Consider the following 19224-nt stretch of genomic DNA (forward strand, 5'->3'; position numbering starts at 1 on the left):
GCAGGGCCAGGAGTTGGACTCGATGATCCCTGAGAGCCCCTTCCAACTCAGACTATTCTGTGATTCCATGGGGGAAGCGCTGCACTGGACGCAGCTCCTGCGGGGCCGGGAGTGGGGCGAGCCCACAAGCGCCTCCCGCCCCCTCAGAGCGAGAAGGCGCCGCCACTCCGGGACCGCGTGACCCGCGAGCGGCGGGGCGGGGCTCCGGGGGCGGGACGGCACCTCTGGCTCCGCCCCGGCCCGGTGCTGCCGCGTCCCGCGCCGCTCATCGCGGGCTCCCCACGCCATGGACCCTCCCGAGGAGGTGCGGACGCAGCTGGAGCGGTGCGGACAGGCCCATCTGCTGCGGTTCTGGGCCGAGCTGGACACGGCGCAGCGCGGAGCGCTGCTGGCGGCACTGCCGCCGGGGCTGGGCGAGCACTGCCGGCAAGCGGCGGCGGCCGGGGCCCGCCAGCGCGGCCCGCACGAGCGCCTGGACGGCCGGATGGAGCCGCTCCCTCCCGAGCTGCTGGGCAGCGCCCGCCGCAGCGGCCCCGCCGCGCTGCAGCGCTGGGAGGCGGAAGGTGAGAGGGGCGCGAGGCCGCCTGTCCCTTCCGTTCTGGGGCTGCCGGGGTCCGGCGCGGGGGTTCGGGACCAGCCGCGTCCCGCCGAGCCCCAGCGGTGCGGGACAGGGGCTGCCCCCGGCCGGGCCCCGGGGCAGGAGCCGCCCCTTGCGGCGGCACCGCGGGGCGCTGGGCAGTCCATCCCCGGCACCGCGGGTGGGAGCCGCAGGGACGGCGGGTCGGGCAAGGAGGAAGAGAGCAGGTTCACGGCTACACCCCGGCCCTTAGCCCCGGCAGCCGGTGTCCTCGGCCCGGGGAACTTTGGTTGAGACACCGAGTTTTCACTCTGCGTTATGAAATGCAGCGGCCGAGGCTCCGCGGCCGTGCCGGGCCGGATCAGAAGATCTCTACAATTCTGTGACAAGCAGTGATAGCTAGCTGGGACTGAGTCTTTCCTCTCACAGAACAAGCAACGGAATAAAAGGAAAGAGCCTCAAGTTGCGTTAGAGGAGATTCAGGTTGAATATTGAGGAAAATTTCTTCACTGAAAGGGTGATCGGGCATTGGCATAGGCTGCCCAGGGCAGTTGTGGAGTCACCATCCTTGGAACTGTTCAAAAAGCAAGTGGACATGCCACAATACTCTTTAGAGGACATGGGGTTGTTTTACAGTATCTGTCATGAAAAAATGTAATACTAGAGGATTTAAAGGGGCTCCAAGAGAGCTTGAGAGGAACTTTGGACAAGGACTTGGAGTGACAGAGCAAGGGGTAATGGCTTCACACTTGACAGAGGGTTAGATTAGATAGTAGGAAGAAATTGTTTCCTGTGAGTGGTGAGGCCTTGCCACAGGTTGCCCAGAGAAGCTGTGGCTGCCTCTGGATCCCTGAAAGTGTTCAGGCCAGGTTGGATGGGGCTTGGAGCAACTTGGGGTAGTGGAAGTTGTTTCTGCTTGTGGCAGGGGGTGGAATGAGATGGTCTTTAAGGTCCCCTGCAACCCAAACCATTCTATGACTATGAGTCCCTGGGGAGGGTGGGAGCCTGGGAGGTTTCATTGCTGCTTAGCTGGGTAGCTGCCTGGAGGATGAGCTCCCAGCCCACCAAAAGGTGCAAAGGCCGGTCTCAGGTGCTGATCCCCATCCTTGCTGAGTCATGTGCAGCAGGAGGCTGATGGGATCTGGGAGAAGCCCAGGAAAGTCCATAATCCATGATTTTTGGAGCCTGGTAGATGCAGGTATGTGAAAGCTAGGGGTAATGGGGGAGATGGTGGCTGGATGTGCCCTTCCCACAGCATGTAAGTCTTACATGGCTGTCCTGTGCTTTTTTCTAAGTGCACACTCTTATTTATTTATAAGGGCTCATATGTGTCTTGGATCTTTCTTTATAAAACATAACAGCACCATTAAAAAACAATTTTAATAATAAAAAGAAAGCCAGGAAGACCCACCTGGGTTGTAGAGATTCTTGCCTGATTTTTGACAAGTGGTTGCGCAGCCTTGGCCCTGCGTTGCCAGTAAAGAGGTGAGGATGTGTGGGCAGGGGAGTCAAATTTTCCAAGCAGAAACAGAAATAGAAGCATCAGGGTCACAGGGCAGAGAAGCTTTTCTGCTGTGTCAGACTCCACTCATGGGGCTGAGTGGTGATGGAGGGAACATAAGCTGGTACAGTGAATCATAGAATCCCAGAATGGTTTAGGTTGGAAGGCACCTTAAGGACCATCTCATTCTACCCCTTGCCATGGACAGGGTTCCCTTCCACTGTTCCAGGTTGCTCCACGCCCCGTCCAGCCTGGCCTTGGAAACTTCCTGGGATCCTGGGTCAGCCACAACTTCTCTGGATAACCCGTGCCAGGGCCTGCCCACGCCCACAGGGAACAATTTCTTCCCCATATTGCATCTATCCCTGCCTGCTGGCAGTGGGGGCCATTCCCTGTATCCTGTCCCTCCATCCCTTGTCCCCAGTTCCTCTCCTGCTCTCCTGGAGCTCCTTTAGGCCCTGGAAGGGGATCTGAGCTCTCCCAGGATCTTTCTCGTCTCGAGGTAAATGCCCCCAGCTCCATGGCCTCCTCTGGACTTGCACCAGCAACTCTATGTCCTTCTCATGCTGACAACCTCAGAGCTGAAGGCAGCACTGCAGGTGTGGTCTCACCTGAGCAGGGCAGAAAATTCCCCTTTCTCACTTGCTGCCCCTTGTGGTATCAGCCCAGGGCACAGGGACTTTCTGGATGTTAGTGCACTTGGTCAGGGCATGTTGAGCTTCTCATCCACCCACACCCCCAAGTCCATCTTGACACAGCTATTTGAGCGTGTCACAGTGAGGAGGAAGGGACCCTTAGAGCCCTAGAGGCAGATGGGGCTGGGTCAGGGCTCCACAGTTAAACTAACAGCTTTATCAAACTTGTCACTTGTCCCCCAGCCAGGTAGGCAAGTGAGGAGCTGGTGTGTCTGCCTTGTGTCATTGACTGCAGCATGGAAAGGAAAGGAAGGCCAGGCTACCTGTGTGGACTGGCCTTGCTGGTTGCCAGTACTGTCTGCAGCAGCCCAGGTCTAATATGTTTGGGATCCTACTGCTGTGCCCAAATCATCTGGCCCTAAAGTCTGATGGCTCCAGGCAACCTCAGCCCTGCAGGCAGCCTGAATTTTTACCAGAAGGCCTACACACAGATGTTCTGTTTCATTTGGTTTGTTTTCATGATCTGGTTTAAGGCTGAAGAGGGATTTTATTTCCTGGAACTGGGCAATCAGGACAAAAGACTGTTTCACTGAACCCGGGCATTGCTGTGTGTCCCTGCAGATGTGGCAGCATTCCTGCATGGCATTTCCCAGTGGAACCAGCACCATGGGCACAGGCTTTGCAGGATCTTGGATCTCTGAGGGGATGCAGCTCTGAAAGGCCTTTGTTTGTGGTATGTTGAGCAGGCTGGGAGCAGATGAGCCTTCCCAACCTGCTGTCCAGTGTCCCTGAGACTGCATGGCTGGTACAGCCTGTGGCTGTGGGGTCATCATCACACTGAGCTGAGATGCTCTGTGCTCTGTCTGTGGGTGTCTGAGCTCCCTACAGCTGCCACCTGCATTGCATCTCCAAAGACTGAACAGCTGAAATGATATCTCCTCCTTCCCCCTCCCCCTTTTTCTATGATAAAAATTATGGATAAGAACCAGACAATTGAAAACTTGCTTTGGGAACACCTGAGATATTTTTAATAGTTAAAAAACTAATACTGTTGCTTTGTGTCTCAGACAAAAAAACTGCCTGGTCAGATTTGCTTTCAGATCTTAAACACTGACATTTAACAATCACATTTTCTGGGCAGCCCCAGGAATGATGGTATAAATCAAACATAAACACAACACTTTTTCATTCAGTCAGTGTTTTATTAATGAAATCTAAGTCATGGCCATGGGCTGAGGTGTACCCCATCTCATCAGAGAGTTTGATGAGCCATTGTGGTTATCTGACTGCTTTACAGAATTGAAAAGTTGGGAGTCTTTTTCTCTTACTGCTGTTGTAATAGGACTGATGTGCCTGTTCAGTAAGAAAATTCAGTCTTCTTGCAAGACCAATCTGTTCCTCCTACAAAATCTATTTTTGTTTTTTTACTTTTTACTTTTTCTGCAGAGTAGGACTAACTGCAGCATTGGTGGGTATCTTAGCATTTTCTCTTTAGCTGAGCTGTGTGTGTTTCATATGCTGCAGAAAATAAGGTGGATTTTTTTAAAGGGGATAGATCTTTCCATTGCAGCCAGATGAGTCAGTTCTTAGGAACTTTAGTTGTGAATGTTGGTAATTTTACAGTTGGGAAGTCAGAGCAGAGCTACTTACCCAAATTTTCGGTGTTATTTGTTTTCGTGGCGACCTAAGATCAGAACTTGGAAAAGCTGTCTGAGTTGTAGGGTTGTATCATAAATACTGAGAATGCCGTAAATTATGGGATGCACTCTTCTGTCTGGGTTGTTCTTGTGCACCCTGGTGAACCCTCCTGGAATATGGTCCTGTCAGTCTGCGGGACTGTAAAAAAAGTGACATCATTGATGTTATCAGTGATACTACTTTGGGCTTGAGTTTATCCCCCTGAGGTTGAGGTTTCAGTCCCTGCAGTGAGAGACCCCTCCAGGAGATGGGTGTGAGATGGCAACTCCTCCTTGAGCAGATCCCGTCCCCTTGTCAAACTTCAGAGAACTTGCTATCTCCTGTGGGGTATTTCATTGGGGTGACGCCAGCTGTGGCACCTGTGAGCTGTGGCTGAGAATTGTAGCTCCTTGATACTGTGGAGCAGAGTGGAGACCTCCTTGGCTTTCCCAATACAGTGTTGACTTCAGAGCGTCATTCATGTAAATAGTGCTCTTGGTCACAATCTGTTGCTCTGCAGAAACGTCTAATTTGGGATCTGTGGGATGTGGTCTGTTGCATCAGAATGTGAGTGTGTGTGTTGGTGTGAGGCTGGCAGTGCAGGGGGAAGATGCAGCAGGGCAAGTGCCTCACTTGTTCCACTGGTGGATGAATTTCAATTGCATTCCAAAGCAGCATCCCTCATGCTGCAGCAACTGAGAGCAGCAAATGCTGAGCTCAGACCTCAAGCAGCTTTGGTTTAAATTGCGGTGAAATACTTTAGCTCAAGTTTCAGGTCTAGATTATTTTAAAGAAAAGGAATTCTTAAAAAATGTTTTAATTGCCCATTTCACAGAATCATGGAATGGTTTGGGTTGGAAGGGATGTTAAGGACAAGATTATCTTGTTCTAACTCTCCAGCCATGGGTGTGGATGCCACCCACTCTATGAGATTGCTCAGGGCCTTGTCCAACCAGGCATTGAGTATTTCCAGGGATAAGGCAGAACAGTTTGGAAGTGTCCCACAGGGCAACTTTTTTAGGATTTTTTTCCCCTCCATAAATTATTTCTGTGCAGGATCCCAGTAGGGAAACAGCCACCACCCAAGCCAGGGCATAAGCTGATTTGGAGTCATGCTCTGGTGCCTCTCCATTCAGCTCTTTCCCTTCTCCTGCAGTGATGGCCTGCACTGGCAAACAGCTGAGTGTTCAGGAAAACTATGTGATGGGACTGGGGCAAGTACTTGTAAGTAATAGCTGAGACCCTCTGCTCTGTACTTTGAGTGTCATGGGCAGCTCAGTGGAAGCACAAAGGAGTCATTTATTGCTTGTGGTTTCTTGTGAAATCCTGGATGTCTTATTTGCATCACCCTGCAGCTCACCCAGGTCCTCCCATGTCTTTTACATTACCAGTTGAAACCTATTCAAGCTTCCTCTGCTGTCCAAGGACCTCCTGAAACTTAGAAATCCCAAGATTTCCACACACAGGTTTCTTCTTAGGGAGCTCTCCTAATCCCACTTGGAGGATTGAAGATCTCCAGAGGTGGCTTCCAGCTCTCACTCCTGTGGCCCTGTGACCCCGTGACCCCAGAGGTTACTCTACAGCAGAACCTTGGCTGTGGAAGTGGCCCCCTGTGTGCCAGGACACCATTAGTCTTTTTGGAAGGGGTGTGTTTAGGGAGAAAGTCTTGTGTTACTGCTGTGGTAAGACTGAAACTTGTAAGCATGGGAAGGGGAATGGTGTTACTGTAATGTCATGGACAACTTAAGTCTTTGCTGAGAAAATTTGCTGGAAGCTGCAGTTTTGAACAGAATTAAAATTGAGCCAGGTTATTGAAACAGCATGTGGTCTTCAAGAAGCACCATTTTTGCTCTATTGTGCATTTAAACAGCCAATTATTTAAAGATTAGCATAAACCCAATCCTGTTCTTTTCTAATTTAATTTTTTTGGTCCCCATATATTTCAGTCCAAATCAGGAATATTTTAGCCTCAGCTGTGGTTAATGTGAGGTGTTTCCTGAAGGCTGGGGTGCCCCACAGGCTGTCCTTGGCTGCAGGAGCAGTGGCAGTTCAGTGCTGTGTGATGGTGGAAGGCCCTGATAGCTACCTGCAGCAGAACTGTGGCTTCTGACATGGCAAGCCTAATGTTCCTTGCATTCCCAGAGAAACTCAAAAGTGTTCCCTAATGAAAAATCTTTCTCACAGTTGTCAGTCGTTATTGTGATGTTGACTTTGGAGAAGGCAGGGACCAGAGCTGGAGAGTGTTTATTATGTGCTCTGGTTCTTTCCCAGGTTTTGGACTTCCCTGATTTGTCAGGAGCACTGACACTGGTTTCAATTAGATTGTGGATTTTGTAGCTCGTGCAGGCTTGGCTGTATTACCAGCCCTGACTGCAGCTGTGTTCAGCTTCTATTGAAGCTGGAGCACAGGTACAGATAATTGATTAAGGCAGATTCCAGAAATCCTCCTGCTTTAAGATTATGAGACTCTGCTTCTTTGGGATATAGGAATGATAAGGGACCTCTGGAGGTCTCTAGTCCAACCCCCGTTTGAAACAAAACTGTAAACAGCCTCAGGGCAGGTCAGCTACAGCTTTACTGAAGTAAGCCTTGAAAACCTTAGGGGACATTCCTTCCTCTCTGAATGTCTTCTAGTGCTGCACTACCTCCCTAGTAAAGATTTTGTGTCCTAATTTGAATCTCTGAAGCTGCAGCTCATGGCTATTGTCTGTTTTTGCACCAGTTGCTGCTTTAGGTGAAGAAACTGCTGCATCCAGGAATTGAAAGGAATTTTCTCCTGTGCATGCAGTGGCATATTTCTCTCTGAGCTGCCAACACTGAAGTGGCATCTTCTAGCTGTTGCCTGAGCTCTGCAAAAACGCTCAGGAGAAGAATGTAGGATGTTGATTGCTTTGGAGGTTCTTATATTCCCTTGGGCTTCTTTTTCTACAGGTTTACATCAGATTTCACAGAACAAGGTAGCAGTGCTACTTCTGGCTGGAGGACAAGGAACCCGCCTGGGAGTCAGCTATCCCAAGGGCATGTACAATGTGGGGTTGCCCAGTGGCAAGAACTTGTATCAGATCCAAGCAGAAAGAATCCGCAAAGTGGAGCAGCTTGCTGGCAAGAGACACCACTGCAAGTGTGTCATTCCCTGGTAGGTGACCTAAAGCCAGATCTGCTGTGCAGGGCTCTTTGCATTCCAGTCTTGCCCGTGTTGTCTTGAAGACGCCCTGAGCTGGGTGCTTGTCCTGGTTTAGGGCAAATTTGTTAAAGAATCTGCAAAGGACGGCCCCTCCAGAAAGCAAAACCCACACAGCCCCTCCCCCCAACCGGTTCGGGAAAAAATTCCTTGGAGAGAGGTGGAAAGAACCTGTTTATTTCAGGCACAGCACCCCCCCAGCACACAAAATGAACAATACCCGATGACACCGCTTTGAGAAAGATGGCAAAATCAGAAAGTCTCTTTCGGGGGGTGGTTGCTCTGTTCTCAATCCCTCCGGCGCTGGGCCAGCCGCTGCAGCCGAACCTTCGGTGTTCCTGGGCCCCAGTCCGGAGCAGGTTCGAGATGGTCACAGAAACAGGAGAGGAGAAACAGTCCAGGAAGGGATGTGGACTGTTTAGCTAGAACTAGCTAATAAGCAGAGGCCAAAGCAGAGCAGAAGTGAGAGCAGAAAAGAGAGCAAGCAAAGCAGCAAGCTGAAAGCAAAAAGTGAAAAACAGCCCTATGTACTGCTCGTCTCTGTGTCCCTGATAAGAGAAACCCAAACAAAACTTCCACTCTTCAGAGCCGGTCTTAAAGGCACAGAACAGATGAATGGGGATACAAGCATCATAACGTCACCCCAGGACAGTGCTGTACAGAGACAGGTTGAGAGGAGCCTTTTGTTGGCAGGATTTGTGATGGCAGAGGCTGCAGGAGGGTGCAGAGGGATGGGAGGTGGCAGGTCCATGTCTGCAGACCTGAGGGATTGAGTGCTGCCTTTGTATCACTGACCACAACACTAACTGCTGTACCTTGCTGGCTTTGCAAGCAGCTACTGGCAACACTGTAAACAGTACTTTTCAGTGCTTTCTCAGGTTCTTGCATGGAGGACAACCTAGAGCTTGCCTTCCAAGCCCTTCTTCCTGCCCCTGTCCATAATTATGCAAAAACCTCTTGCTTTGTGTTCAGGCCACCTCCTGCTGTCGCTGTTTACAGTTGCCCATTCTGCTGGCTGCTCCTGGCATTCAAAAGAAATGAAGTCTGGGCAGAGTAAAAATGTGAATTCCCTATAGGGTGTGGTGAGTGAGGAAGCAGAGGCACTGCAGATGTGTCTGGAAATTTCTGCTAAATGCTCTCTGTTAGACCATGAGGACTATGTAGAAATACCCTTTTGGAATCAGTGTCTGGTCTGAGGAAGGGTTTTGGCAGTGAAAGAGTAGGTGTCTGAGGGCTTCAGGGTGCCACATTGTTTTACAAATTGGAGGCCAAATTTGATTCATACATTGTTTCCTCGTGGAAGGTGAGTCCATATTGTGCTTCTTCCTGAAGCCTTGTATAAAGGACCTGAATTGCAAATGCATCATTCCTGGTGCTGCTGGAAGCCAGGATGGATTATTTGCAAGATGCCACATCTGTTTCCAGTTCCCCTCCTGGGGGTGAGGAGGCAGTTGGAGCATTTTGCTGCTCCAGTATACCTGGGCCCAGGCTATGGTGTGCTACAGAGATGTAAATTGGGGATGGGGAATTGAGGTCCAGGCTCTTCTATGTTGTTTTCTCCTGCTGCTCACAGAGGACTCTGTATTCCTATGCCGATAGTTGTTGAAGAGTTTGACAGGTAGATGATGAAGGTGGTTTTTAGACAGTAGTGGAGGAAGAGACAGAAGCAATGTGGAGCTGAAAGGAAAGGAGGAAATAGAAATACTTACAACAAAAACAAACCATGCAGCCAACATATGGAAATACTGCTGTTTGCCTTGGCACTGAAGAGGTGCTGGCAGAATGAATTGGCCAGGGTTTCTATAGACATTTAACATCAGTTTGAATCTAGAGTGAATGAGGGTATTTTCTGCCCTTTGTCTTGTTTTCCAGCTCATCCAGGTATCCAGATGTTGTTCACATTTAGGGCAAGGCTCTTCTGTCCTGGCTGGAGCTAGGCCAGGGTAGAATCATGCCCTGATAAGAGCATTGGACCCCATGCAGCCTTACTGCAGGATGAGTTCTGGAGGAGAGCTCTCGTGTGCAGTTGCTCACCACAGGATGCTGCCGTGTCTCTCATTTTACAGTCCTGGGATTCCTCTCTTTTTTCTTGAGTTTGTAGTTTTGCCTTTTGCTTGTATTGTTCTTTCTCATTGCCAAGTCCCTGTTCCTGCCTAGGTACATCATGACAAGTGAGTTCACACTGGGGCCAACAGAAGAGTTTTTTGTACAACACAACTACTTCAACTTGGACAGATGCAATATTGTCATGTTTGAACAGAGGATGCTGCCTGCTGTCACCTTTGATGGGAAGGCTATCTTGGAGGAGAAGGGGAAAATTGCTATGGCTCCAGGTACCTGTTGTTTGCTCTTCCATACTGCGGTACTGTCGTATGTGTTGGTAGTTGCTATGGGCCCTCAGCCTGCCCGGGCACACAGAGTAGGCTGTTGGGGTCAGGGCTAATGCTTCCTGTTAATGTGGAAAGGTTCTCTAATGTTTCAGGCTGGTAATCAGGAGCATACATCTGTTTAGTTCTGGCTGGACATTTGACCACAGCACATGGTTTTTTATCCAAGTCTGGGAGTGTTGGCAGGATTAAAAGTGCTGTGGCTGCGGGGTAGGAGAAAGGTGCATTAGCAGAGCTCTCTGTGAGATCTCTGGAGCGCTCCTGTTGTGAAGGTCAGGAGCTCAAGGCTGATAGCTGGAAATGGGCAAAAAAGCAGCAAGAAGATGAACTCTTTTCAAAATGACAGCAATGTCTCACCTTGTAATGTTCTTTTAACCTAGACATGGTAAGAGACTTGGTGAGGGAGCCCAGCTGGGACTGTAAATGGGTGATCTGTGATAAACATGCACATGTCTTTTGTACAGCTGCAGTTCAAGCCTTTGAAAAGGCATTGAGAAGTTGGGGGGAGGAAGATTAACAGAGAATAAGATTTGTTTTAGTCTTTCTCCAAGAAAGAGAATAAATATGCTTTTGCCCCGTACTGGAGGAGAAGTGTAAAAGAATTTTCCCACCCTCTGCATAGATTTGCCCTTTAGTAGTCTCCCTCTGAGGATCTTAGTAACCTTCATAAAGTCTCATAATGCTGCTCAGTGAGGCTGGTCCCTGTGATCCCACTCTTCAAGTGAGAGAACTGGGGTGAAAAGAAGAACATGCTCCCCTGAACTGTGTGGCAGAACTGGAAATAAAACCTGTTACCATTGACTCTTGGCTAGAAAGCATTCCATATTCTTCCATTCAAGAAAGTTTGTGTAGTACTTTCTGCTTTAGCTCTGTTAGCTGGAAAAAACCCACCCCAAAGTTACAAATGAGCCAAGACTTTCTCTTTTCTCTTGCATTATAGATGGCAATGGTGGCTTATATCGTGCTTTGATGGATAATAAGATCTTGGATGATATGAAGCAGCGTGGAATCCAGTATGTCCATGTATATTGTGTGGACAACATCCTCGTGAAAATGGCAGATCCAGTCTTCATAGGTTTCTGTATTTCCAAAGGGGCAGACTGCGGTGCAAAGGTGAAGCAGTGCTAGCACTCGGCTGGTTTACCACAGGGAGTTTGGGTCTGATGACACTTGGAAGCTGCTGGTTGCAGGGAGCTTACCCTTTGCCCATCAGCAGCTCACTCTGAGCAGGTTTAGAGTTCCTTGCTGCCTGCACTGCATTTCACATTCCTACCCGTGGGTGTCCTCTGTTCTTCCCAGACTACTGTGGAAAATAAACCTCAGGTAGAGCAGGAAGTATATCTGCACAGGAAACTGCACACTGGAATTGCTTTGCACCTATGCCCAGTCCTTGCTACAAAGGCACTTGGGCTGTCTAGAAGCCATGTTGGACTGGGTTGTGTGTTATAAATGCACCTTTAAGTCTAATGGAGGCATTTCTTGCGCTCTGCTGTGGAAGATGGGGAAAGCCTTAACAGCCTGGATTTTGTTAACCTAAAGCAACACGTGTCTGAAGAGAAATTTATGTTACCTGGGTCATTAGCTCTGTTCAGGCAAATGGGAAGTTGAAGGCTTATAGCTGCAAACAGCTTGCTTTTAATGCCAGATCCTGGTCCTGGATAAGAAAAGTGCCCCCCACTATGCAGATTGCTTTTATCTGTCTTCTGAGAAACTGTCAAATTAAGTGGTTGAGTACTGGTGTTTATGTTGAATTGTTGGGCAAAATGTGCCTCCAGACTACTCTGTGCCCCTTACACAGCCCTGAGGTGCTGGAGGATCAGCAGGCAACGGTCCCATGGGATTGTTTGTACTTGGGAGTTGGAATAGTCCTGGGATTTTCTTCCTCTTTGTTATAAATCTGTGTCCTGTGGTTGCAGGTGGTGGAGAAGGCCTACCCCACAGAGCCTGTTGGGGTGGTGTGCTGCGTGGATGGCGTGTACCAGGTGGTGGAGTACAGCGAGATCAGCCCGGAGACTGCACAGCAGCAGCGCCCTGAGGGGGGACTGGTGTTCAGTGCTGGCAACATCTGTAACCACTTCTTCACTGTTGAGTTCCTGGAAACAGTGGCCCAGTAAGTCCCAGCAGACCTTCTAGGTAGCTGTGCTGCCCAGAAATACCTCTAAGACTGGGTGTTCCTGTTTTGCACTCTGGAATTTTAGTTACGGTTATTACCTATGTTGCCTTTCACCTCCTATCTCTTCCAAACAGTTCCAAACACCGGAATCCCCTTTCTGACAGCCCCAGCATACTCTCCAGGCCCTACCCAAGGAAGAGGTTCCCAGGTTCACTGTAACTAAATCAATTGAGATATACCAGTGCACAATCTTCCTGGGCCTTCAAGGGTGAGCAGCTGTGCAGGCTGCAGTGTGGTCAGTGGTGCAGCCTCATACCATGGATTTCTACAGGGAATGTCAGCCCTGCCAATGCTTGGGACAACAGAGTTTGTGGGAGAGGGTGAGGTTGCGGGTGGACTCTGTACCTTGGTGTGGGGAATGGGGATGTGATGCTGTACATTCAGTGAGCAGCTGTACAACCTTCCTGAAGAGCTTGAACCACCTTTGGGTGAGGAATCTGCCCTGCTCCATTTTCAGCCCAATCAGGTAACAATTTGGGTTGCCTCTTTTTTTTTTTGTAACCTCAGCCTGCAATTTCAGCTTGATGCATACTTCTCCCTCTCCTCTGACTGTCGTGTCCCAGTGGTACAGAGAGAGCCCATGGCCAGGCTGCTCTGCTTAGGGAAGTGTTTCCTGGATGTGACTTTCATCACTTGGGAGGGAGCAACACCCACAAACAGTTGAGAGTTGACCTAGAGCAATAATGAGCCATTTGCTTCCCTCAAGTGTATTGCTTTTTTTCCTAAGTGGTCTTGAACTAAATAAAATGGTTGGTTTCTTCTCCTTTTGCAGGAAATGGGAGTCACAGCTGAAGCATCATGTAGCTATAAAGAAGGTGCCCTACATTGACAAGGAGGGAAATCTGGTAAAACCACTAAAACCGAACGGGATAAAGCTGGAGAAGTTTGTGTTTGATGTGTTCCAGTTCTCTAAGTTAGTGACAGACATAATTTTACCTTTCTCCTCCCCTTCTCAGTGTTTGTTTGAATGACTGTAGGTTGAAACAAGCCATCCCAGGGAGCACGTGGTTTGTGGGTGGCTTGTTAGGAAGGTTGTTGGATCTACACCCAGCTTCAATCCAACAGTAACACTGCGGGCTCTAAGAGGAGCTCACAAGGCACTCAGTGCTTGCACCAACCCTGCTCCCAGACTGGTCATCCTCCTGAGGATGTGTTGGCTGCCCTGGCCTCTGCCAGCCTGGGAAAAATAAAAGGAAATTGAGTGCAAAGCCAATGGAGCACATATTGCAGTATTCAGACTTGCAAAAATTGGGTCTTTCAGCATTGTGGCTTCCTGGACAACTGCAGATCTGGTTACATTTTTGGGTGCTGTTAAGCCAGGGCTCAGCTTGTACCCTTTGTGCTTGGAAAACTGTTTACTTAAGCACCGTGGGGCCAAGTGGAACTGTCAGTGTTCACTTTCCAAATTCTGCAACATAGCTGGGAGTGCTGTGACATACCTAGTAAGGGATACTTGTGTCTAGGGAATATAGGATTTTAGCAATTAAGCATAAGTGTTGTTATAAAATCTGTTTTTCCAAGGTCTCAAATTCAGCAGTGAAGATTCTGTTTTAGGCTTTAATGAATGCCAAAGAGGGACCTCAGGCAAACTGAATTATCTTTGATTGGGGATACTATTTCTCTTTTTATATTATTTCCTTTAGAATAGAGAGCTCAAGGTTTGAACCAGTATCTGTTTCCTAACATGTGTTAAATAAAGTAATATCAAACTAAAGACAAAACCACAACCCAGGGTGATGGGAACACTGCTGAGTTCTGAGCCGTGACAGAACTCATTTGCAAGCAGTGGTTCCTTGTGGTTTTTTAACAGCTCAAAACCACCTTGGCAGCTGTGCTTCACAATCACCTGTGAGGCCTCCCTTGTTGCTTGTTTGTCCCTAGGAACTGGTGTCCTTAGTTGGTCCTTACCTACAGACTCCCAAGCAGGGGGTATTTCTTGGGGCATGATGGAGTGCTCTGCAGTGAGTGCACTGCTCACGCTCTGCCCAAGCTCTGGACAGTGCTGTGCTCTCTGTCCTGCTGTGTTCTGAGTTGTCTTGTCCAAGAACCCCCCACTGCCTAAAAATTTTTCTGTGGCATCTCTGCTGAACTGTTGCTTTTTCTCTCCCCTGAGCACAGCTCTGGTAGGTTGGGAGGCTGCTGTTAAGTTCCCAAAGAGAGAAGGCTTCTTGTTTTTTTCCATTCTACAGCCCTGGTACTCCTTGGGTCTTCAGAATGGTAGTGGGCTTCCCTTGGCTTGACTGCCTCAGGCTGCGTACAGTGCTTCTCCCAAAAATATATATGAGCCTTTTCCCATCAATGTTATTGTTGCATTAGAGGGGCTGATGACTAGCTCTGGTTTTCATGATCATTGTTTTCTTCCCTTTGCTGGTAGGAATTTTGTGGCATTTGAAGTTCTGAGAGAAGAGGAGTTCTCACCACTAAAAAATGCAGACACAGCTGACAAAGATACTCCTACCACCGCTCGGCAAGCCCTCCTGGCCCAGCATTACCGCTGGGCTCTCAAGGCTGGAGCCAGATTTGTGGATGAAAATGGTTGCAGGATACCAGAAAAACTCAGGTATAAATCTGTGACCTTCTCTGCCTCTTCTCTCATGGAAGAGCTCAGCCATGCCAGCTGGCCAATGGCACATGCTGGGTTCTCCAAAATCGAGCATTAGTGTAATCACAGGGTGGTTTAGTGTGATTTTTGTTCAGCAGGTCCTCTCTGGATATGCAGGTTGATATCTACACTTCCTGCTCCTCTTATGAGCACCACACCTGTGGGTGCTCCAGGTAGTTAGCGCTTGGGGCTCTGAGCATTCTCTCTGGCAGATCCCTGTTCTTGGGGTTATGAGTTGGCCCTTCCTATAGCACCTTGTTAGACAATGGCAGTCTTTTCCATCACTCTGGAATTAGCAATGCAAGGAATTTTAATTTGTAGGCCCTGACAGCTTTTTTGACTGTGTCCCCGACAGGATTCTCAGGTGGTCTTAAGGATTGGTTGTCAGAGTGATTACCAGTTCAGATACCTTCCTGCATCAGGTGTAATGGAAAGCTGCTTTTACTCTGTGGAGCCATTACTTCATCAACTCATAGTTCAATAGACCCACAAGTTGTTGATTTTACTTGAAAAGTATCTCTATAAAAGGGGCGTTTTGGTTTTGCTGAGTAACATTTGGGACCTGTTAATTCCTTTTTATTTTCACACTTTGTTTTCACACAATGTCTGGTGCATGTGACTTTAACAAATGTCTTACCCTTCTGGATATCCTATTCTGGATAAACTTTGAAGAAGCAGCACTGTTTTTTAACCATGGCAGGACGTTAATCCTGTGTTCTCTTCTTTAGTCTCTCAGGAACTGAAGATCCTCCGGCTGTGTGTGAGATTTCTCCATTAGTGTCTTACTTTGGAGAGGTGAGAATAGCTATCTATTGGAGGCATTTTTAAGAGTGTGCAGGTATGCATCTGACTTCCTTCCAAACAGGTGGTTTCTTTAGCCTGGGCTTGACGAGAAATGGTAAGATCAAGGAAACAGGGACTTGGGCTCTGTGTTACCCTTATGTAGTTCCATTATGATTTACTCTTCAGCAGTTTGTTCACTCTCAGTTTTAGCTATCTGTAAAATGAGATTTGCAACAGGTTGCAAAACAAGGCTGCAGTTTCATTAAGGTTTGCGAGCACTTTGAGATCTTAATAAGTGCAGAATATTCAAATTTGGAAAACCATAGGTTCTATGCTTATTTGTGCTCATATCCCACAGTAAGTGAATCCTGACTGAGAAATATGATATATATGTTGGCTTTAGGGAAGCCATTTCTCAAGTTTGTCCCTCTGAAAATAATTGATCCTGAGAAACTTCCTTCCATTTAATAACAAGAATAGGAGCTTCCCTATTGGATGGACAGGGTGAGAAATAGTAGATTGCAGGAGAATGTGTGGGCATTGTTTGCTAGGTTTCCCCATGTGTTAACTTGCAAGCCAGCTACCTGCAGTAGGTGTATTCCTCAATACGTGCAGGTGACAAACTCATTGCAATCAACAGGCTGTCAGAACAAAGTGAAAACACGGAAATTAGACTTTTCTTTGCCAGGATTATTCTAATGTCAGTTAAGGACACACCTTCCCACATTCTTCTCCCAAGAAGTTTTTTTCTGACATCAGCTTTTACGGTTCCTCAGCACCTCTGCTTCTTGAACCCCAGAAACACTTTCTGTCACTGGGGAAACTGTAACTCTTGCCTTGTCCCTGACCTTTGTCTGCCACTTGAGGAGTTAAAATAGTGCATTTACAGCCTAACAATACTGTTCTCACACCTTCTCAGGGTCTGGAGGTGTACATGAAGAACAAAGAATTCCCTTCTCCCTTTGTACTCGATGAAAAAAAAATGGAAATGCTGGAAAATTCTTGAAGTGGGAAGCCTTTCCTTCTCAAATCAGATCCATGTTTGTCAGATCCATTTGAAGAACCGACAGTACTAAAATGCACTATGAAGTGCATTATAAAAAATTGATTTTGTGAATTAACACTTTCTGGGTGCTAAACAGGTCCTACATTTCTTATTTACTGTTGCAAATGAGTACAGAAAAGAGCCAGTCAAGGCCTGATATATCAGCTTTGCCTTCAAGAAGATTCAGTTTGTTCAGTGCCTTGTTAGTTGCCTTGGTTGTATTGGTGTGGTTGTTTTTTTTTTTTTTTTTTTGTTTGGTTTTGTTTCTAAATCATGTGCACAGTTGGAGTCAAACTAAGGTCCCATCCTGAAAAATATGGAAGGACTTTGGATACTGAGGTTTTATCTCCAGTGGTCAGTTTTTTCCTAATCATGTGCTGATTAGAAGATCCAATTCAGCAATTGCATCCTCTAAGCAGATCATATAGAGTCTGCTGTATGGAGGGATGTTGCTGTGCCTAAGCATTGCTTGAGGCTTGGAGTACAAAGTAGAACAGACTAGTTTTGTATCTGGGCTCACTGGTGCCATCCTTAGACTGATTGCTCCTTACAGTTGTAGTGACTTTTTAATAAAAAAAAAAGAATATTTTCATGACCCTCTGCCCTTCCTGACTATAACAGTTTTCCTTTCCATTTCCTGTTTAATATATACCATATCCCTCAGACAAGGTTCTCTTGGGGTACCTGAAAGTAGTAAAAGAAACAAATCCCAGTGGTAGAATTTAATGCCTAACCAAAACAAAAAAAAAAGACTCTCAGCATCAACAGGGTACACAGTAAAACACCAGCCTCTGCTTCTACAGTTTTTCTCCAGGTGATTTTCCAGCACCCTTTCACTTAGGAAGTAATTGCATAGATGCCTTTCTTTTAGATATGTTACTAACCACAATGTAAAGTGTCAGCTAATGAAGGACACTAATTGTCAGAACACATGTAGCATGCGAACTCAGCCCTGGCCAAGGAGTCTCAGGGTAGCCCTGACCCTTGACCCACCAGTGATTCTTCATGTTCAGTTTTTGGACACTGCCCCCAGAAAGCTCATGCCCATCTGATGCAGAACCTGCGCTGAGCATACCTGACTCGGTATGTTTCAGCCTTGGTGAGGATGTGTCAGCTGCACTCTCTGGTGGCTGGCCTTGGCATCAGAAGTGTTCCATACTCTTCCCCTAAACATGGTGTTAGGGAAGGTAGCGAGAAAGACATTTCATCTGAAATGTTATTACATGCATCAGCTTCTACTGAGGAATTGCTTATGCTATTTCATTAAGCATAATTAAGTTCCATGGCTTTCTGCAATTTCTGATGTGAAGCTCTATTCAGAATAATAGAGAAGGGAATGGGGAAGCATGAAAATTACTTTGAGAGTAAATACAGTTTGCAAGTATGCTCAAGTTTTCCAAAGAAAGCATCTAAATGTCATTATCAGAGTTTTTGGTTGTAAAGTGTTTCTGCATGAACTTGAGTAATGATCCTTTCATACATGCAGACCAGCTAATGACTGGTTCTGATTACCTCAGTTGGCATGTGCAGCCAGTAATTCACATTTTTAGTATAAATGAAGCATTTGTCCTGGTCACCCAATTCTGTAGTCTTTTTGCAGTGTTTCTGTGACACATTCCGTTCCTGTCAGTCAAGTTTTATCTCTGAGAACAAATTGTGTTGTATATTTGTATTGCTCAGAAGTTCAAGCACATGCTTGTTTTATACTGTGCTGTGCTATAAAAAAATATTTCTTTTGCTTTTTCTAAAGTTCTTTCTCTTTTGAAGCTTCAGTTTCCGTGCACACAGAACAGAGCTGCTTACATGGTTTTCAAGAAGTTAAATTAGAATGCTAAATGTCTTGTCTCTTGGGTTTTTTATTTTCTATGACTCTTCACATTTTAAACTGGAACATAGAAACAATTTCCAGAGAACTTTAACAAAAAAAATCTGTCCTTATGTAACAGTCTTTGTACATATTATAAAATGAAAGAAAGTACCTGAAACAAAGGGAACACCTGTACTACTTCAGAAACTTCTGGACATCTAAGCATTTTTAACAATAAAGATGTTACTGTGATTTATATGTGTTTGTATGTGTTTCTTGTATGTGAGAAAAGACATGCTTCTTGTCTCTGTCCTGTAAATGTTGTCACTACAGCTGCAGGATGGTGTCACTGCTGGTGCATCTGGAGACTGCAGTGCCCACTCTTCGGATTACAGGAGCCTATGGAATTGAGCAGAGGGTGATTCCTGAAAGTAGTTGACATTGTGGGATCTATTTTTTTATCAGAAAATAGAATATTGTGTTCTTGTCTCCAATGCTGTATATTTTTTCCAAGGCTTTCGTCTTAATTTATTGAGGGAAGGGAGTTTAATTGCAGGTGGTGGTTGTCTTATTTCAAGTAGATTTGAGTAATATGGTTCTGAGTCAGTCTCACAGCTGGTGTGTAGGTAATGAGCACTCGCTGCAATGCAACTTTAACTTTGCTTTCCAATGAGAGGCACTTCTTAAACAGGGCTCTATTTATAGCACAATCAGTAGGAAAAGGCAGAAATACCTCACAAATGGTAGACTGCTGTCATTTGGGGCTTTAGGGCTGAACCCAGCAAATATCAGAAGCAAATGTTCCTTTCTTACCTCTTTCTCCCCGTTTCTCTCTTGACACCCGTGTGCAAGCTGC

General features: G+C 47.0%; 1 protein-coding gene across 1 annotated transcript; it reads left to right on the plus strand.

The window, feature by feature from the left end:
• Positions 1 to 215: 215 nt before the first annotated feature.
• UAP1L1 (UDP-N-acetylglucosamine pyrophosphorylase 1 like 1) lies at positions 216 to 18626 on the plus strand. Its single transcript, XM_064727788.1, has 9 exons — positions 216 to 563; positions 7322 to 7526; positions 9729 to 9904; positions 10899 to 11071; positions 11875 to 12068; positions 12904 to 13044; positions 14506 to 14691; positions 15462 to 15528; positions 16436 to 18626. The coding sequence occupies exons 1-9, from the start codon at positions 287 to 289 to the stop codon at positions 16520 to 16522; spliced, it is 1506 nt and encodes a 501-aa protein (XP_064583858.1). The 5' UTR covers positions 216 to 286; the 3' UTR covers positions 16523 to 18626.
• The last annotated feature ends 598 nt before the right edge of the window (positions 18627 to 19224 follow it).

This window comes from Zonotrichia leucophrys, chromosome 17, assembly GCF_028769735.1.
Source record: "Zonotrichia leucophrys gambelii isolate GWCS_2022_RI chromosome 17, RI_Zleu_2.0, whole genome shotgun sequence".
In the NCBI taxonomy this organism is placed as follows: domain Eukaryota; kingdom Metazoa; phylum Chordata; class Aves; order Passeriformes; family Passerellidae; genus Zonotrichia; species Zonotrichia leucophrys.